The 21806-nt window shown below is 42.1% G+C and overlaps 6 protein-coding genes across 7 annotated transcripts; 4 read left to right on the forward strand and 2 right to left on the reverse strand.

Annotated features, from left to right (window-relative positions):
* Nucleotides 1-646: 646 nt before the first annotated feature.
* Nucleotides 647-1594, forward strand: LOC6635194 (farnesol dehydrogenase). Its single transcript, XM_002058433.4, has 2 exons — nt 647-1219; nt 1276-1594. Exons 1-2 carry the CDS (start codon nt 647-649, stop codon nt 1453-1455), a joined length of 753 nt encoding a protein of 250 aa, XP_002058469.1. The 3' UTR covers nt 1456-1594.
* Nucleotides 1595-1685: 91 nt separating this feature from the next.
* LOC6635195 (3'-5' ssDNA/RNA exonuclease TatD) lies at nt 1686-4594 on the forward strand. Its single transcript, XM_002058434.4, has 4 exons — nt 1686-2128; nt 2594-2942; nt 3001-3282; nt 3589-4594. The coding sequence occupies exons 1-4, from the start codon at nt 1924-1926 to the stop codon at nt 3725-3727; spliced, it is 975 nt and encodes a 324-aa protein (XP_002058470.1). The 5' UTR covers nt 1686-1923; the 3' UTR covers nt 3728-4594.
* A 315-nt stretch (nt 4595-4909) lies between these two features.
* Nucleotides 4910-5967, reverse strand: Idi (Isopentenyl-diphosphate delta isomerase). Its single transcript, XM_002058435.4, has 2 exons — nt 5572-5967; nt 4910-5510 (listed from the first exon to the last, which is right to left on the reverse strand). Exons 1-2 carry the CDS (start codon nt 5869-5871, stop codon nt 5055-5057), a joined length of 756 nt encoding a protein of 251 aa, XP_002058471.1. The 5' UTR covers nt 5872-5967; the 3' UTR covers nt 4910-5054.
* Nucleotides 5968-6002: 35 nt separating this feature from the next.
* Nucleotides 6003-7436, forward strand: AP-2sigma (adaptor protein complex 2, sigma subunit). The gene is made up of 3 exons (XM_002058436.4): nt 6003-6154; nt 6214-6363; nt 6427-7436. Exons 1-3 carry the CDS (start codon nt 6152-6154, stop codon nt 6700-6702), a joined length of 429 nt encoding a protein of 142 aa, XP_002058472.1. The 5' UTR covers nt 6003-6151; the 3' UTR covers nt 6703-7436.
* Rab1 (RAS oncogene family member Rab1) lies at nt 7293-10612 on the forward strand. Its single transcript, XM_002058437.4, has 5 exons — nt 7293-7436; nt 8501-8621; nt 8688-8735; nt 8805-9032; nt 9544-10612. The coding sequence occupies exons 1-5, from the start codon at nt 7414-7416 to the stop codon at nt 9739-9741; spliced, it is 618 nt and encodes a 205-aa protein (XP_002058473.1). The 5' UTR covers nt 7293-7413; the 3' UTR covers nt 9742-10612.
* Nucleotides 10613-11193: 581 nt separating this feature from the next.
* On the reverse strand, nt 11194-18462 carry ETHR (ecdysis triggering hormone receptor). 2 transcript variants are annotated; one of them, XM_015169372.3, is made up of 4 exons: nt 17993-18462; nt 17430-17592; nt 17184-17364; nt 11194-12262 (listed from the first exon to the last, which is right to left on the reverse strand). In XM_015169372.3, exons 1-4 carry the CDS (start codon nt 18080-18082, stop codon nt 11338-11340), a joined length of 1359 nt encoding a protein of 452 aa, XP_015024858.1. In that variant the 5' UTR covers nt 18083-18462; the 3' UTR covers nt 11194-11337. The 2 variants fall into 2 exon arrangements, with proteins under 2 accessions (XP_015024858.1, XP_002058475.1); XM_002058439.4 differs by lacking the exon at nt 11194-12262 and adding an exon at nt 13592-15289.
* Between the last annotated feature and the right edge of the window lie 3344 nt (nt 18463-21806).

Genomic DNA, 21806 nt, shown 5'->3' on the forward strand with positions numbered 1-21806 from the left:
TAAGCAGCGCAGGGAAATAAGACTATGCCGAGTATGCTTGAGATGTCTTGATAAACAAAAAGTTTTTCATACAATTTAATTTACAACCGATCGTTCCTATGGCAGCTATATGATATAGTAGTCCGATATTGATAGGATTCCGCATCAATGCCTAGTTTGGTTGAGATATCTGGATGAACAAAAAAGTTTTTCATACAAGAAACTACTTCTCAACCGATCGTTCCTATGGCAGCTATATTATATAGTGGTCCGATCCATTCGGTTCAGAATGATCAAGAATATATATTAACTTTATGTAGTCACAGATGTCTCTTTCTATGCGTTACACATTTCACATTTTACTTCGGATTAAGTTGAGCATGCATTGGAGATAATAGATATTTAGTTAAAGGTACTTATGTTTATATTTAATTTAAAGTATAGTATAAAGTAAAATGTACTGCGAAGAAAATGTTATTATTTTAGTTATAAGAACAGTTTTTTTTTCCTTAAAACTAACATTGTTTATGCACATGTTGGGCTAGACTCAAATTCCGGACAGCTGTTTTTTTTCAGGTGTAACAGCACCTGTGAGATTTCGATTCTCCCCATCGTCATCAGCACTTCCAATACGTTTCTGTTAGACACAGTTACTATTTTGTTTAATATGAATCGCTGGAGAAATCGCGTCGCTGTTGTCACTGGCGCCAGCTCGGGCATTGGCGCCGAATGTTGCAAGGATCTGGTTGCAAGGGGCATGGTTGTTGTGGGCCTGGCACGTCGTCTGGATCGACTGGAGCAGCTCAAGGCTTCGCTGCCTGCCGAGCAGTCTGCACACTTTTATGGCCGCCAGTGTGACGTGAGTGTTGAGCAACAGGTGATTGATTCGTTTGCCTGGATCGATGAGACTCTCGGCGGTGCGGATGTGCTGGTGAATAATGCGGGTATTGTGCGCCGCATGCATATAGTCGACGAGGGAAACAGCGCCGATCTACGGGATATATTAAATACAAACGTATTAGGCGTTACCTGGTGCACTCGCGAGGCCTTTCACTCGATGCAGCGACGTCGGATAAACGATGGACATGTGGTTATTATCAACAGTGTGGCTGGGCATGGAGTGCCTGTGAATCCTGGCTTCAGCTTCAACATGTACGCACCTTCGAAGCATGCTGTCACTGCTCTATGCGAGGTGCTACGCCAGGAGTTCCTGAATAAGGGTACCATGACTAAAATAACAGTGAGTACTGTTGTGTTAATTTAATATTCAACTCTAACCATTGAAATACTCCGTAGAGCGTCAGTCCAGGCATTGTGGATACTGAAATTTTTGACAAAAACTCACCGGAAGTGCTGGCTAAAATGCCAATGTTACGTCCCGAGAATGTGGCCGATGCGGTCACCTACTGTATCCAGACGCCAGCCAACGTACAGATTCACGAGCTGATTATAAAGCCTGTAGGAGAAAGTTTCTAGAAATTCTTCCAAAAATATACCAAACATAAATAAAGTTACTTGCACGAAAATAAAAAAAAAAGAGGAAGCTTTTTGTTACATTTTGAAATAGTGCGCCGCATTAATCGATAATAAAACAAAAACAACTGTTGCGCACATTGAACGCCAACGATAAATTGTGTACGTTAATCGATATTTTCACATACCTATGTTTCATCAATAATATCGATAACATTTGCCAGCAGTCGTAGTTCGTGTCGGGTATTGTTTTTATTTTTATTAATTTGTAACATTTCATCTGTTAATTGGTTAATTGGTCATTGTTAAAAGTATTTCAATAAAAAGAGTGAAATATTCTTTGCCGTACGCATAACCACAGCGGTTCCTTGTGCCAACGAAAGCTAATTAAATTACACAAAGACAAAGCATCTTCTTGTCTGTGTCTACGTCATTGCTATTTTCGTACAAAAACATTCTTTAACATACATAATGGAACAACAGCAAAAACAACAACAGCAAGTGGCGCCTGTGGTGGCTGCAGCAACAGCAGCTCTCGAGGCGGAACAACTGGACATTGAGGACAGCATGAAGCATTGCTTCGAGAACCTCATTGTCATTGACGTGGGCGCCAATTTGACCAACAAAAAGTATAGCCGTGATCTGGATTCGGTTGTCCAAAGGGCAAGAGACGCAGGTTTGTTCATAAATCGAAAAGAAAAATAAACAAGAGGAAGAAGTGCGATAAGACTAATAATAATACATGACAGCTGCGTTGGGCGCGGCAAGTGGTCAGCGAGCGCACACACACACGCACACACATACATTAAGAAGGTCAAGCGTTGGCAGAGGAGCGACTAGCATGCAACATGTGCGTGTGCATGTGTGTGCATGCATTTGTATTTGTATGTGTATTCGCCGCCTCGCCTGCATAAATGAAAGCTCTGCCTGGCACAAATATCTCCTTGGGCTGGCCTATTTTTGTAGTCGCATTTGGAATACCCTTTAAGAAGGTTGATCGGAAATTAAAAGATCCTATTTATGAAACATGATAAAAGCGATTGATTAGATCCTTAAATCCAGCTGGTCCCCTTTTAGAGGACCTACACTGTACTTTATCCTGCCTATACGAATATATGCTCACCTTTATTGTCTCTTTCAGGTGTTCAGAAATTAATGGTACACGGCACATCGGTCAAATCGAGCAAGGAAGCGCTGCGGCTTTCGCGCATTTATCCCGACATTATATACTCGACTGCTGGCATACATCCGCACGACTCAAAGTCCATTGTGGAGGAGCCGTCCACATGGTTCGACTTTGAGCACATTGCACAGGCGCAGGAGTGCGTGGCGATTGGTCCGTGCGGCCTGGACTATCAGCGCGACTTCTCCGAGCCGGATGTGCAAAAACAGATATTTGCCAAGCAATTGCACTTGGCAATACGTCTGAAGAAACCTCTGCTGATACACGAGCGATCGGCTCAGCACGATGTACTCGAAATACTCGACACGTGAGTGGATAATATTTTATTAAATAGTTTGATGATATGTTTCTCTCAACCTTTGCAGATTCGAGAATCTACCGCCTGTGATTATCAGAGGTTTTATGGGCACAGCCGAGGAGGCACTCAAGTATCTGGATCGCAGATTCTACATCAGCTTAACTGGTTATCTGTGCAAGGACAAGTCAGATACAGGCGTGCGCCGGCTGCTCGACAATGGCACCCTGCCATTGGACAGACTGCTGGTGGAAACCGACGCGCCGTTCATGTATCCAAATACGAGAGCCTCCAAACTGCCACAGCATGTTAAGAGTGGTATTACGGAACGCTCATTGTTGTACTTACACAGGTGGGATTTGGAATTGAAATGCTACCCATTGAAAATGGTGAAAAGGGTAGATTGATTTCGTGCAAATATATGCAGCAGGCGGAACGAGACATCTCCGACCCCGTAAAGTATATTTTTGATCGACGCGATGAGCTGATGAGATGGTTTATCTAGCTAAGGCCTAGTCCTTTGGCATTTAGACTGTCATATTCAGACCCTGTCCATTTCATAAAGTTTGGAATCGCTTCCAAATCAGGGTACCTCCTAGTCGGGCATTTCCGATTAGAACACTTGCTATTTTTGTTTAATTTGTATTCCGCATTTCAGATATTGCACCTTTCAACGTAATGAGCCGTGCAGCCTACCGGCAATTGTGGAAATGATTGCTGCCTTCATGAAGAAAACGCCGGATGAGGTCGCCCTGGCCACTGCCTTTAATGCCTTAAAGCTGTTCGGCTTGTCCTAGATGGTGCCCAGCACTTTAAGCAATTTAACCAAGCCTGAGATTCACGACAGACTCACATAATGTGCCTTATAACCTAATCGAATTCAGGATGTGCTAAACCCTGACCCAAAAACACATACACACACGAGCTATACCCACATACAACTACGACGCATTCGCATGCGACTTGCAAGAAAAACCTCCATCCTATTTATACTGTTAGTGCGAATTTTTGTTCTGTCTTAATTTGCAAAGGTAGCTTTAAGTTGTTGGTATTTCGTAAGCAAAGCCTTTGTTTACTTTGTACTAAAAAACAAATCGGTGCCAAGGTGGTGCCAAGTGAAGCGCGGTGGCGGGTACGCAAAATCAATTTGCACTTGCTGCCGTTTCACACTGCGAAGTGCGCGCTTCGTGACTGTTAAAAAAGCTGCAGCTATATACATTATTGTTTAATTTTCAGATACAGATATTTTTTCTTTAGTTCTAAGGTTTATTTTAGCTAGGGCACCTTTTTTGTATACCAACCTATTAAGTCTCTCGTTTAGTTTTGTAGTGCATACTTTTGTAAATATTTATTCTTGTTGTTCGTTGCGGAAGAGATTGATGATGATAATTATGATTATTATGGTAAACGTGATGTGATCATTTTATGAGCTATATATATATATTTATATAATATTCAACAACACACATTTAGCTAGTGCTATGCTAATACATACACTCTATTTTGTTATATTTACATATTATTCAAACATATGTGATGCTCTATACGTTGTACTGAACTGATCAACAAAACGGAGGTGCATGAAAACCCCAAACACACACACTATTTTCCATTTGAATACAAATAAAGCGAATTTAAATAAAAACTATAAAGAACCATAAGTATACATTCTTCCTTTATATATCTAGATGATATATACCAGATGTGCGATATGTTTCTATACTTAACTTATATTTATATAATTCATAAAAAAAGCTGATCGGTGCTATGGCAGTTATATGATACAATCGTTAGATATTGATGACATTATGAATTCCGCATAGCAAAGCTCTCAATTGCTTCGATTACAATTGATAATCTTATTAAAAGTAAAGTATTCATTGAGTAACCCTTGACCTATGATAGCATCGACATATGAACTGCCTGCAAAGAGTTTAAGCACAGACTAGATAGAAGAAAGAGGCTACATCGACTAGGCCTTTAAGATATGGTATAGTACTTTATGATTTTGGCAATGTCCACTTCGCTGGCAAAGTTATAACAAAACTGAGATTTCACATAGATATTTTTGGCTTGATTGCAACAACTTGCAGCGTCTGCGATCGTGTATTGTGCTTTGAGTTCTCAGAAGCGTTGTATATTTTGCAAGTCTTCGAACTGTTTTAGTCTATGCAAATTGTCCCACCATTGTTTGAGCCGATGACGCAATATTAGAGCAAACCAGGGGGTCAAGGGTGCACTAAATTTGGCTATCGCTTCGTCGATTTCGTCGCGTTTCAAGTAGCGCACCTCGCTGACCTCATTGGCATTGGGCTTTAGTGTGACATCCTTTTGCAGGAAGAGTATATAGTCAATCTCATGTTCTCCCCAGACACCGTCGCCTGCGTCGGCATAGTGTATGCGCGTTAAATAGTTAAAGTTCTCGGGCTTTATTTCATCTGGGGGTATGCCCAGTTCGTAGTTCAAACGGCGTTGAGCCGCTAAACGTATGCCCAGGGCATTTGACTCCTGTCGCTCCTGCTCAATGTCATGCAAGGGATGACTACAGCAGGCATTCGTATATGTGTCTGGAAAGGTAATCTGCAATGAAAAAATCACTTGATATCAAAATGATCTAGCTGGAGTTCACAGAAACTCGCACCTTGTGCACGGAGCGCCTTTGTACAAGCATCTCGCCCTTCGAGTTGAACAGAAACACACTGAAGGCGCGATGCAGCTTCACGTCACCCGTTCCGGGCTGCACACGATGGCAGTCGGCCTTGCTAGCAGCTCCGATGGCCTTGTCGTGCTCGTCGACCAGAATGCATTGCTCTTTGAGGGCGTGCGCCTGCAAAGGATCGTGGATTTTGAAGGCTGCCTGTTTTTGTTGGCCCAATGCTGTGGTGCTGCATTTGCGCATCGACTGAAGGCGCGACCAGAGGTTCAAGCGCGACGTCAACATTTTTTGGTAATTGAGGTGTTAATGACTAGCTTCAAGTTGGGCCTAAACAAATATCAAAAAAAGTGAAAACGTAATCGTATTCAAGAATGGCGTTGCCAACTGACGTGTACATTCGAACAATGTGCAACACTGATCCGCTTAACAGCTGTTCGCCAGCTGCTGCAGCCCTGGCAATAGTGATACACATTTGTTCATAATCAGTTTTTTCGCTGTGTTCATAGCTGAAAATTGTAAATAGCCGAGTAATTACTTAAGTAATTACCCACACACATACTGTAAAATGGTAAGCATAATGTTTACCAGCCCGTTGAATACAAATAATATTGTTTATCACCCTCTCAGATACGATTTATACTCATACAAAACCGTGCGGGCAAAACTCGCTTGGCCAAGTGGTATATGAACTTTGATGACGACGAAAAACAAAAATTAATTGAAGAAGTGCACGCCGTAGTCACTGTACGCGATGCCAAGCACACCAACTTTGTAGAGGTAATATGGGCAGCATGAAAATATATATCCCAATACATATACTAACTGCTGTGCACTTCACAGTTTCGTAATTTCAAAATTGTGTACAGACGCTATGCGGGTCTTTACTTTTGCATCTGCGTGGACGTCAACGACAATAATCTGTGCTATCTGGAGGCCATACATAATTTTGTTGAGGTGCTAAACGAGTACTTCCATAATGTGTGCGAGCTGGATCTCGTCTTTAATTTCTACAAAGTGTACAGTGTGGTCGACGAGATGTTCTTGGCTGGCGAGATACGCGAAACCTCACAGACAAAAGTGCTCAAACAGCTGCTAACGTTGAACTCATTGGAATAGTGGAAACGCAGGCACATCCACCCACTAAAATGATGCATTCCCCCATAGCCCGCTTATCGAATCCTCATATAATATTATGTACTATTTATCTACATGTGTTCTATATGCAAGCAAAACAACTCTCAAATGTTAAATGATGTGTTTAGAATCAAATAATTTATGATAAGAGATTATTGCAAATGCAAGTATTAAAGAATAATCCAATAAGCTTTACTGATAAGTGAATAACTACATACTACATACAAACAAGCGGGCGGATGTACATATATATACATATGTATGTTTGTACGTTTGTAGGTGGTTACCGCCCACAAAGCGGAGGTTGCTGATAGCAGTGGCTGATGCAGCCCTGGCCGTTACGTTTAACAACACTACGCTGGCACAACTGACGACACTCTACCACACTACATGCCACTTCGTCATTTTTTCAGTCGCCATTGTTCTCGTTCTCGGCTGTCGAATTTTGTGGAAATTATCGAATTTCCCTTAAATTCGTTGCAATAAATACAAATAGAAGTTAGAAAAATAAACAATTTTGGAGTACACAAGTGCACAGTGCGCGTTATTTCGTAACAAGAGGCCGCCAATCGAAATTAGAGACACCCGTCAGACGACTCGCCAGTTAACGAGCAGCTCAAGCGAAATCGAATATTTCGTTCGTGGCAAAAAAAAAAATAATACAAACTTGAACAAAAATCCAAAACGAAAAACATGTCATCTATGAATCCAGAATAGTAAGTCGTTCACATGCATTAATTGCGCGTAATTGAGATATTCACTCGAACAATGAAAAACCTTGCACTCATCCGCGTTCCATAACCCAGCACTGGTCACCTTTTTCTCTTTTTTTTTTTTCATTCTTTTGCGTTTCTGCGACGTCATTTTTGCGACGTCCACGACGACTTTTTAGCAGTCACCGCAGCCCCACACCCTTTAAACGAGTATTTAAAAAAAAAACAACATACGATTTTAGTACGTTTACAAGTATAAAAATTTGGATACAACTATAACGGTTATATGATGTGTATATAGTATACAAATGTGTGTATGTATGTTTTCCATTAATTGTGCAGCAATTGGAGAAGTCCAAGTTCTCTCTGATTGGATTTTGAGTAACGGCGAATGTTGCTGACAGTCAGCCCTTGCCTAGGCTTCAGCTCAGCGCTACTATTTTGCGGGGCGGATGAGTCACCTGCTCAGCGTCCTCAACCCCCTCTCTGGCGTACACTTTGTTGTTGTTTGACTGCTTAACGCTGCGTCGTTGTTGTGTTGTTCTCTGCTGCTGCCGCTGCTCTGCTACGTAATCAAATTCCCATCTATGTTTTATGTTTTCTTTCACTACAATTGAACTTGAAATGCTTGAAGTCTTCCTCTTAATCAATCGTAAATAATGCAGTGAAAGTTGCTTGGGCGAAGCTCTCGCTAAGTTTTAAAGTTCTAATTAGATTCCATTAGCTAACAAGCCGAATAAGAACTTTTGAAAGGAGGAAAACTGTGAAGTATTCCCCGATCATAATTATGCAGAGAAATATGTAAAATAATAAACGAATAAATTCCTCCCTTAAGTTTCGTTCAAACGAGTTAACACTGTATATGCAGCTGCATTAGCATTAGGCCCATAGAAGGGACCTTCCAGATTAGATGTCAAGCAATGTGTATTAGCAGGTTGTTTCGACTGGGTACGTGATAAGATAAACAAATTCGTGACGCGCATTTTAAGAGCGCGATATGCTGGTGGAAATATGCCTTGAGTAATACGCACATTTGTTCTGTTTTTTTTTTTTTTTGTGTTTTACAGCGATTATCTTTTCAAACTGCTGTTGATCGGCGACTCTGGCGTTGGAAAGTCCTGTTTGCTGCTCCGATTCGCCGATGATACATATACAGAGAGCTATATCAGCACAATTGGTGTGGACTTTGTAAGTGCCCAACATATCATCTAGCCATAAAACTGTGACTCAACAAAGCTTTTTTCTCTTTTACAGAAAATTAGAACTATAGAATTGGATGGCAAAACGATTAAATTGCAAATTGTAGGTTGTCGGTCAAGAGAGAGAGAGATATATATACATATATATACTAAGTCCCGTTTCTGTTTGTAGTGGGACACTGCTGGACAGGAGCGCTTCCGTACCATCACATCATCATATTATCGTGGTGCGCATGGCATCATTGTTGTATACGATTGCACGGATCAGGAGTCCTTCAATAATGTCAAGCAATGGCTGGAGGAAATCGAGCGATATGCATGCGAAAATGTTAACAAGTTGCTGGTGGGCAACAAAAGTGATTTAACCACCAAGAAAGTTGTCGATCATACAACAGCTGCGGTGCGTGCGAACCATCCACTTTTTTGTATATTTCTTTTTGTATATACTCTTCATATATGACTGACTCACTGTCCGATTAATGATTAACTAAGTTGTTTATCGTCCGATCGACCTCTAATTCATTTCTTTTAATTCATGCGAAAGCCGACACTTGAAACGCTTGTTTAACATTCGATTGGCTTTAAGTTCATTTTTAAAGATTTTTGTTAAAATTTGTTTGAGACATGTTTTGCACTTAGTGCAATATTTACTTCTCTTGTATAAAAACTGTGGGTCAAAGGTAGTATGAACAAATGTTAAGCTTCATATCTCGAGACTAAAATGAACGGAAATAACTGATCTCAAATTATCTTACTTAATGCGATGGACTTTACACTCTCGCTCAAAACTGTATGGGTAGATTAACCTTTATAACAAACCAGAAATATGTGAAAGTGTATAGCCGGGAAATATTATATATATTTATCATAGCTTTGTCTTTAATTAATGTATTCAAACTTTGCATTTGCAGGAGTACGCACATCAGTTAGGCATTCCATTCCTTGAAACTTCGGCCAAGAGCGCCACCAACGTGGAGCAGGCATTTATGACGATGGCGGCCGAGATTAAGAATCGCGTCGGGCCGCCGTCCAGCGCCACCGATAATGCTAGCAAAGTGAAAATCGATCAGGGTCGTCCAGTGGAGAACACCAAATCTGGTTGCTGCTGAATAACTCTGATTGTGAATCATTATTTTATTATACAATTAAACAAAATTTAAATATAATAAATTAAAACGATACAAAAACACGGCAAAAGCAAAAGATGAAAAAAGAAAAGAAACATCCACAACAATAATAAAACAAGCAAATCGTAATTATAAAAAAAACAATTGAATTATATAATAACAATAATGATGCGTATTGAAAAGAGTATGAGAAGATCGTTGCGAAAGCGCGCGCAATTCAAGTTCAACTTTGTGAACAGCCACAGACACACACATACACACACAGATATAACACACAGGATATACTGATATGTACTACCCCCCCTATCCCCTCACTCGTACCCCTTTGACTTTCCTTTTGTTTTTCTATAGTTCTGTTCATAAGTAGTGCAAAGCAAACAACAACAAAATGGTGTAGTAATTAACTTAATCTAAATTAATCTAAACTTAAGAGTTACTTACCACAGCAGCGCGAACCGATAGCGATAACGATAGCGATACCGATACCGATACCGATTACTATTAATACTTATATGCATAAACAAAAACAAAATGAAAATGAAAAACAAACAAAAATAAAAACCAAACAAAAACTGCGTTTATTATAGCCCAGACTCAAATCCGGCACCAAACCGAATTATATATATATATATAAAACAATTTCATTCTTCAAATCATGTCTCACTTCTGTCTGTCATATTGTAATTATTATATAAATCAAAAGAGAAACCCCCATTATTTAGATTTAAAGAGAAAAACGTTCAGTGAAAAAGAGAAAAACGCGTAGGATTTGTTTAGGCACATAATATAGCGTAATTTTTGATGATCGTAATAAGATAATGAGAGACGTTTAATAAAAATTACTTGAACATAAGCCACACGCATGTTTATGGTCGGAGCAACAAGCAACATTTTTCTGCTTACAAATAAGATTAACAAATTATAAGCATACAAAATTACTCCTGCAGTTGCCTAGCTGATTGGGCCTTTAGCTTGGACATATACCTTTTTATACATAAGCGTGGGCTTCCAATTTTATTACTAATATATGGAAAATTGTTAACAATAGATAAGCAAAAACATTGCTACGTCATTTAAACATTAGCAGGCGAATGAACCGCATTTCTTAGTTGCCTAGCTGACTGGACCTTTAGCTGAGATATCTAACATATTAACACATAAGCCTGGGCTTTGAATAATATTACTAATAGATAAAAAATATTAGCAATAGATAAGCAAAAAAAGACTAATGAGTCTCGTTTATTAATTGCCTATATCTGGGCCTTTAGCTTAGACATCTACCACATTCACACATTGACCTAGGACTCGAACCTTTATGCTCCGTTGTACTGGACCTTTAGATAACACAGTTACGATATTTATATTCTCACTTGGAGCTCGAACCTTTCGGTTGCCTTGCCACAAAAAAGGCCAGCATTTTTTTTTTTACTTTGGTTTCCAAAAACGAATCTTTTCTAGCGTTTATTGACTTCTTCTGAGGTACTTCAGTCTTTACAACAAAATTTCATCTATTAACTATGACTATGGACTAAATGTGTGTGCTGCCGGAATTCAACTAAATACCATTTTTTGCTGTGCTCAGGTTTTGCTGGCGCGTCGCTCCTGCAGACAGGCCGTGGTAACTGTCGCCGCCGTTGTGCCAATTATGGCAGCTCCAAGGGCGCCGCGATCACGCTCCCGCTCGCCCAGTCCAAGGGACGTGGAGAGGCTGTTGCTGCGCCAGGTGGAGGAGGTGTGGCGCTCGGTGCCCGATGAGGTCGATATGGAGTTGATCAGAAAGGTGGCCTCCCGTCGCAGCGTGCGTCGCGGCCGCTGAGCATTGTCTGTGCCCGGCACAGCCTCCGTCGGCTCATGATCCTGCCTGCGCTGCGTTTGCCGCAGACTGCGCTCTGCGATCGTGGGATAGTGATGATGATGGCGATGATGATGCGGCCGGCGGCCCAAGCAGCTGAGCAGCAGCCGCCAGAAGCCGCTGCGAAACTTGGACGACATCAGATTGTAGAGTATAGGATTCATGGCCGAGTTGAGGTAGAGCATGAAACGCGAAAAGTACAACAGATTGTAGTAGCCGGCAATGCCCAGACGCTCCACATCCTCGCTGCTGGCCGTGATCACCCACAGCGTGAATGCCCTGAACGGCAGCAGGCAGACAAAGAAGCTGGCGACCACCGCCACCAGCATGAAGATCACCTGCTTGCGATGCCGCCGCATCCCATTGCTCTGCTGATGGCTGTTGCCCTTGTTGCTGGCTGCCGTCGCCGCCGTCGGTGTCGGCCCCTGCGGCGAGGTGGGCCTATGGAATGCACTGTTCGGGCGCAGCAGCTTGTACGCAATTGCGGCGTACAGCAGCAGCAGGATACCAAAGGGCAGAAAGAAGAAGAGCGTTATGGTGCCCACAAAATATAAGATGGGCCAAAAGCCATCCGCGGCCGTGGTGCAAACTGGCGCCTCCGTCCCGTCCCCATATGGCTCCACGCTGTAGCTAGAGATGGCAATGATGGGACTGCAAGAATTATAGTCAAACGTATATAGACGAAATACACAAAGATGAGTTTTTAATGTTGCTTGTCTGCAAAGTTTGATCATAAATAAAAATCGAGTTCAATGTTTAAAAACTATTCCAATTGAAGCAGCACTCAACCTAATCAAATTACCAGAACGGAAACGGAAACGTCTGCTCTACAAATAAATATACACATATATACAGATATTTTTCTGATAATAACTAGGTCGTATTACGGTCGAAACTTTTCAAAAAAAAAAAAACAAAAACCAATGTAAATAACTTTACTTAACGGTACAGTGAAAGCTCGCTGAAGTGGTTGCGGTTTTATTAAGGGTCATTTTGGCTGAAGAGATTATTTTTCAAGAAATAAAATGAAAAGGAAGTGAATATGTCGAGTACATAAAGTACATTTTAGAATAGTACGGTTGTCAAATATATAGCCTGGAATTTAAAAATTCAAAAAATTCCAAATTCTTTGTTAAACTATCGAAATTTCAACAAAAATATAACAATTTGCAAAATTTAAAAAACTCTATAGACTCGCACGAGTTAAATTTGTTTAATTAAAATGTGTCTGATTTTTAAACGATTTTTTAAACTTGCAAAAAAACCCAAAATATAAATTCTTATCAAATTTAGCATTGCAAAAAATGTTTTTAAAAAAAGTGAAATCTCAACTTTCTTCAAAGTTAATTTAAAGTTTGTTATTAAAATATTAAAACAGCTAAATTAAACATTCACCCAATTCCAGCTGTTCGTCCGCAGAGCTTTCACTGTGCCTGCATACAAACATATTTACAATTGTTTGCCAGATTCTTATCAGAAACGAAAATCAAAACAGAAAACGCTTTGCATCTGATTAAGGTAATGTCTTGAGTTGTAATACAAAAATGTTTATTTACTTACAAATTGGGCGCCTCTAAGTAGATATACAAGGTAAATACATGTGTGCGTGGGCATATATGTATATATATATATAAATATTTATCAATATGTGTGTGAGTGTGTGTGTATGTGTGCGTGTGTGTGTTACATGCGAGCTATGCATTTTAGTTTTGATTTTTACTCGGTCGCCGCAAAGTAGGCAACACTTTTTTTTGCTGCTGGCCGCCATTTTGGCAAACGAACGATAACAAACTCTGCGGAAAGAAACTGCGCAGCGGAGAGAGAAGCAAAATAAACTATGTATTTCAATACAACTAAATCATGTTTATCCATCGTCTTGATGGGCTCACCAAAGCGCATATAAAGCCATTTCCATTTGCCGTGCTTTACATGCCAGTTAATGGAGCACACCCCGCCCCCGCCCCCGCCCCTGCCCCTGTCACACTTCCCCACAAATAGTTGTAGTTGTTTTTGGTGCTTTGGCTGTCGCTGCTGTTATTTATCTTTGGCACATTCATTCGAGTTTAATAGCCCGAAAAATTGATTGTTTTTTGGTTGTGTGCGGATATGTCCAAGGATTTTGAGCTTGGGTCTTGTCAACGGCCTGAATGGCATCGATTACGGGCGTGGCCAGGATCAGCTGAGACTGTGGACAGGCCGCATTCCAATCAACTGAAGCGTAAGTGTAAACGGGTTACACATGATTTTTCATTCCGTTCCGCTTCCATCTCGTGTTCCTTCTCCTCGTCCTCCTCCTCCTCCTCTGCCTGGACTTGCCTCCAGCTTTGCCCGGACTTCTCTCCCTTTCTGCCTGGACTTGACTCCGGCTCGGTCTGTCATTATGCGATTTGCCTCCGCTTCATGGCAGCTTAACAGTTTCCTCCTTAGGTTTGTACTCTTACCACGGTTCCTCCTCCTGCCATAATGCCACTTTAGTTACTACTCGTCCTCGGATCTCTTCTTCACCTCCGTTGCCAGCTTCACAGTTTCCTCTTCGGTTTTCACCTTTGCTACGGCTCCTCCCCCTCCTCCTTCTCTGCCAGGCACTAGCGACTTCCTCCTCCGGCTCCTACTCGTCTCCTGGTCTTTTCTTCTCCTCCAGTTTTACAGTTTCCTCCTTCGGTTTATACTCTTACCACAGCTGCTCTTCCCTCTCTCCGGAATAGTTGTACTTCCTTCTCCAGCTTTCTCCTCGACTTCTAGTCTCGTTCTCTTCTCCCCAGCCTGGATTTGCTTCCGCTTCATGCCGGGATGACAGTCTCTTTCGGAGCTCGTCCCACGGCAGCCTCATCGAAACTTATTTGCGGCTTGGGACGTCGCGGTTTCTTCTCGCCGAGCAGCCGGCTGTCGCTCTGCCGCCGCTTGCTGCGCAACGTGGAGTTCTGGAGCATGGCCATCGCCTCCAGATCGCTGCCGCACGGCAATTGCAGCTCGATCTTGAGCCGTGTGCGGCTGATATCCTCGCTGCCGCGACGATTCGAGCTGCGCGACAGAATGCTCGAGTTGGTGGCAGCCGTGGCATTCGAGGAGTTCGTTTGGGTGCCCGTGCCCGTGGAGAGGGTGCCACTGCGTCCACGTGAATCAGCTGGATTGGCTCGTCGGCGACCCAGGGTGAGAAGCTTCAATAGAAAGCGGGCGACGTCGTGGCAGAGACGAGCAAAACCCTTGCGAAACTTGGTGGACATCAGATTGTAGAGTATGGGATTCATGGCCGAGTTGAGGTAGAGCATGATGCGGCAAAAGTAAAGCAAACTATAATAGCGCACCAGGCCCATGTCGTGCAGCGTCTGCTCCGTGCTCAGGATAATCCACAGCGTGAGCACCCGAAACGGCAGTAGGCAGACAAAAAATGAGAGCACAACGGCGCCCAGCATGAGGACGACCTGCTTGCGCGCCTTCAGACTCAGCTCCGGCTTGGTGGGGCGAGCGCGCAGCATGGCACCCTGATTGGAGACCAGGTTCCGGGCAATGATGCCATACAGCACCACCAGCATGAGAAACGGCAGCACGAAGAACACGGATATGGTCATCAGAAAGAAACCAACCGTCGACACGCCAATCGCTTGGGTCAGGCAAACTGGTACCGAGGATCCATCGATATACTCGACCAGCTTGTACTCAGCCACCCACAGTATGGGGCTATAAGAGAGAGAGAGAGAGAGTTGGGGAGAAAGAGAGAGAAAGGCACGTGGTGAGGGTGTGTCTGAAACAGTCTAGGGTTATATACGAGCGTAGAGAAAGAGAGATGGAGAGAGAGAGAGATATGGAGATGGAGATGGAGACAGAGATACGGATAGGGACAGACACTGATTCAACCAGCTTGTACTCAGCCACCCACAGTATGGGGTTATACGAGAGAGAGAGAGAGAGAGAGAGAGAGAGAGAGCAAGAGAGAGAGAGAGAGAGAAAGAGAGAGAGATTAAAAGCAAACATATTCACGTTGAAGGGCGTGTCTGAGTCTAAGGTTATATACGAACGTAGAAAGAGAGACAGAGAGAGATGGGGACAGAGACAGAGAAAAAGACTTTATAGATCAGGGCAACAGGCTGTGCATGTGTCTGAATTATGTGCTAACACCTCTCCCCGAGTCAATTGTGGGCGTGAGCGTGTGCTCTCTGACAGCTTCTTGGTTTGCCTAATTAATGGGCAAAAATGGGCACAAGCTGCCACGCCCACACGCTGTGCGTGGGATTTGTGAAATGAAATGAAAAAGGGACGCCAAAGTGTCAATGGAATGTAAATGTAAATTCTCGAATGATAGTCCGCATTGATGCTTATTAAAGATGACAGCGCGCCGATAATGACAGCTGGACAGGAGCACAATGGACAGAGCCAGAAAAGTTGAGGCAGGCTGGACGACCCAAGAAACAAAAAAAAAAAAAAAACATCCCAAACACCACAATGATAACAAGAGGAAGAAGAAGCAGAAGCAACCGAAACCAGGCTCAGTTGAATGTGTGGAAATGGAGGTCGGAATGGCCAATGCTTATGGCCTATGCATGTAAATGGAGAAGTCGATGTCAAACAAAGGCCAGAAGCAAACACCAAAAGGAAGAAGGGTTCGGCTAGCCGAACATTTAATGCCCTTGCAGACTCGGACTTGTCAGATATTATTAAAGTCATTGCATTAATTATTATTTATTTTTAGAAGAAATCCTTATTATTTGATAATTTCGCTAGGTTCCTATTTCGAGATTTGATTCTTAATATCTTGAGGATTTGTTTGATATACCAAATATGGTTTCTAGACACTCTTAGGGAAATCTCTTAGATTTTGGGAAATCTTCCTTCATTTCCCACAAAATCAATTTTATTTTTAATTTTTGGAAATCTTGCCTTGACACCCATTTTTGCCGACCATCAATAAATGAATAAAGAAATAAAAAATTGATTCCCCACAAAATTAAGAAAACTCTCTTAAAGAGGTAGAGCTTTACGTTTTGGTATTTAGACAAAGTTTTCTTAATTGGACATAGATGATTGATATCGTAAAATATATATATTAAGAATAATTTTTCAAGAATTAATATTATACAACATTTTGATAGTTTGCTTTCAATATGTTACATAATTAGCGACAAATTCGTAAGGCTCGCTGCAAGGACATAATAACGACAAAGGAAACTGTGGAAATGGGCAAATGGAAAACAAAATACAAAAAAAACATTAAAAATGGCGCGCGATTGACATCTTATAATTAATGAGTAAAAGGAACCCAATACAGAACAAAAATGGCGAAAAATGGAATTAGACAAAGTACAGTAAATAAATATAGAATATATATGCATATATATATGTAGATGAACAGATCTAGAATGGAAAGCGAGAAATACCATAACCAGAAGCAAGCGTAAGATATAGATAAAAGTAACTACGAGAAATACTAGAGTAATAAAGCGAATATTCGAATTTAATATGCGAGCGCTTAAAGCATAAAGAAGCAGAGTGTGAGGCGGGCGAGTTCAATGCCCAAACAAAGAAAGAGCACGAGCGAGTGTGAGAGAAAGAGACAGGGAGAGAGAGGGAGACTTACCTCGTAAAGAGCGCCGCAATGCCCCAGGCCAGAACACAGATGAGAATGGCGCGCGCCTTGGTGCACACGTAGCCGGCTTTCAGGGGCTCACAGATGGCATAGTAGCGCTCGAAGGAGATGGCCAATATGGTCAGGACGCTGGCATGCGCCACGGTCAGCTCCACAAATGGCACGGCCTTGCCTGCGTGCGAGTAGTACAAGTGAAATAGTTAATACGGTTAACAGCTGCCGAGTTTTGGCACCTACACATCTCGTGGCCCAGCACCCATGTCTCGGGGCGTGTGTTCACCTCGACGAGGACCGTGGGCGTGCAGACGAGCAGCACCAGCAAATCGGCAATGCTCAGATTGGTTAGGAAAATGTTTGTGGAATTGCGCATATCTTTTGTCTTCACTATAACGATGGGCACCTGCAAGCGGAGAATATTAGCTGACCCTGTTCGATTTATTATTTCTTCAATCAGTCAATCAGTTAGTCAATCAAAACAAACATCCCAAAAGATGTTGTGAACTTGAGGTTCTACGCTGCTCGAGTGGAAGCAAATGTAAAACCCTCACTGCATCTACAATCAGTCAAGTTTGAGTTGTACGAATAATCGTCTTCATCTTCATAAGTCATCTTCAATCAGTCAAGCAGTTAGTCAATCAGTTAGTCAATCAAAACAGTCAGTATGAAAACTCTACAGTTGCAGCTACAGTAAAAATAGTTTTGAAAACGAGTTTGAATGAAAGAAGTTGAATGATTTAATTTCAACTTCAATCAGTCAATCAGTCAATCGTTCAGCCGGTCAATCAAATTCGAATACTCACCATCACATTGCCGATGACGCCCAGCAGCATGATGATTATGCAGAAGAACATGGCGGTTGTGCGTATATACGACGGAATCTGTGGCAGCATCTGCTCAGCATCCCCATCGGCGAGCGGATCGGTGGAGTTGGAGTTGGAATTGCTGTCGCTGTTGTTGTTGCTGATGATGTTGTTGTTGTTGTTGTTGTAGGCTGGAATACTATTAGTTGTGTTGTATGCGCCATGGTCGCCACGAGCAGCGCCACGGGATAGCTCAGCGTGCTGCGTCGTCGACCCTGTTGCAGCAGCAGCATCTTGAGGTGCGGTTGTTGTTGTTATTGGGTGCAGCAGGAGGAGGAGTAGGAGCAGTAGGCCCGGCCTGTTGCTGTTCGGTGTCAGCCGGGGCTGCTGCCCGCGCCTGGCCACAGCTTGCGAGGTGCCGGCGACGAGGCCGAGGCAGCCGCTCAACAATGTCGTCGTCCTGCGTGGAATCCTTTATATTCGCCACATTTGGCACATTATCGTCCGGCTAAGTTGAGGGTCGTCCTGCTGTTTGATTTTGCCTGGTCCTCGGTCCTTAAATACGCGGCTAATGAAATTAAGAGTTGCCCGTAGGCCCGCCCGACTATTTACGATGTCACTAACAGCGCCCGTTCCGGTTCTAGCTCTCTGCCTCCGGCCTGTTGCCCCGCGGCGACATTAAACAAATCAATCAGTGTGGGTGGAGCGGGGATGGGTGGGCCTTGTGGTCGTCCTTGTCGCCAGCAGCAGGCCAATTGGATTATGTCCTGGGATCTGAAGTGTAGCAGCAAAAGTGTCTGGGATTAGCATTTAAGTAGCGGCCACCTCCGGCTCGCCGGACAGGCCCGAGCAGCGACTCCCTGGCTAACGATAATGAGTGGAGCGTTCATTAGGCCCTGTCATTTACATAACATTAAAACATCCGACCAATGCGATTAACACAACCATTCCCCGTCGTCAGGCTAACATAAACATACTCCCGCAATCCCGATGTCAGTCGCCGGCGGGATTTTAATTACCAGCAGGGTTGTCAGCTCTTCGCTAAGATTAGAAATGATTCCAAAGGCTTTTGGAAATTTGCTCAAGCCATTGACAATAAATAAAATATATTTAATGAAGTTCATCCCCATATGGGATATTTTACTTATATTTCAACCCAGAATAGCCCAAAGCATGAAGAAAGAGCCAAGCCCTATGAAAATCGGATAACATTTAACCAGGTTATGCGAATGGGATATGTTGTCCTTTCTCTATATAGGATATTTAAGGGTACGATTTTCACTTGAATTTTGAACGAGAATAGTATTGCAAGACAAACAAAAATCAAAAGCCATATAAAATTCGTTTAAGTTTTGACGAACTATTTGGGGCGAGGGAAATTTTGACCTATGTCTATTTGGGATATTTGATATATATATTGAGCAGGAATAACGTTGCCAGATTTAAGTGCCAAATTGTTTAAGAGGCCAAGCCATGCACCAGCACCCAATCCAATTTAAAATTGGTTAAGTTTTGACCGAGTTATGGGAGTTGGAAATTTCAATCTATGTCTATTTGGGATATTTGATCTATCGATATATATCTATATATATATATTTTTTTTTTGTCAGATTTAGATGATAAATTGATCCAGAAACCAAACCACAAACAAAAAGAAACATTTAAAAAATTACTCAAAAACGTAGCTCGAACTATATTTCTAATAATTCGACTGGGTGACAACCCTGACCGCAATCTCTAGTGTTAGCTAACTGGCGATTATCACTTGAAGCCCATCAGCCAAATGGCTTTATTAAATCTCCATTTTTGCGCAAGTCCCTCTGATGCTTAATTGTATTACACACGCAAACAAACACATACACCAACACACACACACACACACAGAGAGAGGTGGAGAGGCGGACAGTAACAAGAACTTCCGCTTTTTGCAGCGCCATTTTGATTAATTTGATAAATTCATTATGTGCACACCATATTGGTTATGTTCAGCTGCTGCTGCTGCTCCCAGCTCCGTCTCCTGCTCCTCTTTCCATTTCTGGCCCGGCTCCTGTCGCTTTGTCCTTTGTCTCAGGCTTGTTGTCCTGTCATGTGATGTCCGGAGTTTGGGTTCAATGTACCCAAATGACATAACAAGGCAGTTTGTGCCACATTTGGCTTAAAAATGCGACTTTAACGATGTTGACAATGGCCAGAATGAGTCAGTGCAGGCCAATAAAGCCAAATTGGCCAAGGGACCAGTGGCTAGTGGCCATTTGGCCATTCCATTTTGAGCATAATTGTTTTCTTACAAAAACTTTGTCGAGTAGAAAGACAAATGAAGCGCTCACAAGTTCAACAAGGTTGTTCAAATTGATAGAACTGTTGAGTTTGGGCTATCAGTATGGAATATCATAAATACTGCAAAACAAACTCTCGCCTCTCTGCTCCGATTCGATTACAGTTTGAATTTCAGGGAGAGCTGCCACGGAGCCACCTCGAGTGAAGGAAGGTAATTAGTACATTAGCTTATGCAAAAATTACAATAGTTTGTATCACGTTTTCTCCACCAAACTCTCTCTACCCCTAATAAAATCGTTCATTTCAGGATAACTTCGGGAGCTGATCCATTCAACAAATTGGAAGACATTCGTTTTTGTCGACCATTTAATAAATAAAAATAAAGAAAATATCTAAATGTTAATATTATTCTATTATTAATATTAAAATTAGCATAAAAACAAGATAAGTATAATTTTTATTAAAACTGAAAGCTGAACTAGAATAAAGGCTGGCTAAAATTTAGAACAAATTGTCAGCTGTACAAGCGAGAAATATTTGAAATAAATGTTGATAATATTAACAAACGTTTCGTATTTCCGGGTTTTAGTTGCTTTAGTTCCGGACACGCGCCCGTCCCGGGTGGCAACAACTGCGACCACATGAACATGAGGTCAGGGGGGCATGCATGTAAATCTCGAACGGTTTATGGTTACGACCGAATCCCAACTGCTTACAAGGCGGAGGGTGTTGATGTCGAGTGTGATGGATAACTTGTGGCCTGCCTAAAACAGGCGAGAAGGGGGTCGGGTCACACACACACACACACACACACACACACGCACACATTGGCATGTTTATGTGGCAAGTATTTGGTATAATTTAGCTGAGATTTGAATAAGGTTCAAAGCTGTTGATGATAATGGAAATTGAGCGCTTTGGACTTCTTGTGGATATAAATATATATACTATATATATATATAGTATATGCTAAAATGCGAATATGTCGTACATGTGTGAGTGTGTGCATGTGTGTGAGTGTAACGCTTTTTATGGTATTTAAGATTGAAGACAATTTATGGCTGACACCCTAATAAAATTAACATTGAAATGGCAATTTGAGGCGGCAATAAGCATCAGCAGCAGCCACAACCAACTGAGGAAAGAAAGTTGTCACACACACCCACACACACACACACATTGCACATTACGATATATATTTACTAGACACATACGCATATCTAATCAATTTATCGCTCAATAATGGTTCCAGTTAGTGGGCTTGCCAGCTACTTTGACAAATCGCAGAACTGTCTAAAAAAGGAAAATGGAAAGCAGGGAAATTATCGGATTGCCGTAGATTAAATACCCTAGTAGATAAATAACAGATAAGACATTCACTTTTAACCGAGTGCTCTCGCAATATCAGTATGATATAGTTTAGTTACATTAAAGCTTCCTCGGTAGGGATGCGATTCAACGACTTTTTTGGCGATGTTTTAATTTTGCTTATATGCAAGCATGCATGCATGCGTATGTACATGGATGCCTACTGGCA

The sequence above is a fragment of the Drosophila virilis genome, chromosome 2 (assembly GCF_030788295.1).
Source record: "Drosophila virilis strain 15010-1051.87 chromosome 2, Dvir_AGI_RSII-ME, whole genome shotgun sequence".
Classification (NCBI taxonomy): Eukaryota; Metazoa; Arthropoda; class Insecta; order Diptera; family Drosophilidae; genus Drosophila; species Drosophila virilis.

What these genes read in the sequence shown, in the direction of transcription:
- LOC6635194 (XM_002058433.4), top strand. Translation starts at nt 647, where the DNA reads ATGAATCGCTGGAGAAATCGCGTCGCTGTTGTCACTGGCGCCAGCTCG. An exon ending in GTACCATGACTAAAATAACA is followed by an intron (nt 1,220 to 1,275) that starts GTGAGTACTGTT and finishes AATACTCCGTAG; the next exon opens with AGCGTCAGTCCAGGCATTGT.
- LOC6635195 (XM_002058434.4), top strand. Translation starts at nt 1,924, where the DNA reads ATGGAACAACAGCAAAAACAACAACAGCAAGTGGCGCCTGTGGTGGCT. An exon ending in CCAAAGGGCAAGAGACGCAG is followed by an intron (nt 2,129 to 2,593) that starts GTTTGTTCATAA and finishes TGTCTCTTTCAG; the next exon opens with GTGTTCAGAAATTAATGGTA. An exon ending in GTACTCGAAATACTCGACAC is followed by an intron (nt 2,943 to 3,000) that starts GTGAGTGGATAA and finishes CAACCTTTGCAG; the next exon opens with ATTCGAGAATCTACCGCCTG.
- Idi (XM_002058435.4), bottom strand. Translation starts at nt 5,871, where the DNA reads ATGTTGACGTCGCGCTTGAACCTCTGGTCGCGCCTTCAGTCGATGCGC. An exon ending in AAAGGCGCTCCGTGCACAAG is followed by an intron (nt 5,511 to 5,571) that starts GTGCGAGTTTCT and finishes TTTTCATTGCAG; the next exon opens with ATTACCTTTCCAGACACATA.
- AP-2sigma (XM_002058436.4), top strand. An exon ending in AGCACACCAACTTTGTAGAG is followed by an intron (nt 6,364 to 6,426) that starts GTAATATGGGCA and finishes TGCACTTCACAG; the next exon opens with TTTCGTAATTTCAAAATTGT.
- Rab1 (XM_002058437.4), top strand. Translation starts at nt 7,414, where the DNA reads ATGTCATCTATGAATCCAGAATA. An exon ending in TCATCTATGAATCCAGAATA is followed by an intron (nt 7,437 to 8,500) that starts GTAAGTCGTTCA and finishes TGTGTTTTACAG; the next exon opens with CGATTATCTTTTCAAACTGC. An exon ending in TCGATCATACAACAGCTGCG is followed by an intron (nt 9,033 to 9,543) that starts GTGCGTGCGAAC and finishes TTGCATTTGCAG; the next exon opens with GAGTACGCACATCAGTTAGG.
- ETHR (XM_015169372.3), bottom strand. Translation starts at nt 18,082, where the DNA reads ATGCTGCCACAGATTCCGTCGTATATACGCACAACCGCCATGTTCTTC. An exon ending in GCGTCATCGGCAATGTGATG is followed by an intron (nt 17,593 to 17,992) that starts GTGAGTATTCGA and finishes CTCCGCTTGCAG; the next exon opens with GTGCCCATCGTTATAGTGAA. An exon ending in ATTGCGGCGCTCTTTACGAG is followed by an intron (nt 12,263 to 17,183) that starts GTAAGTCTCCCT and finishes TAATTCTTGCAG; the next exon opens with TCCCATCATTGCCATCTCTA.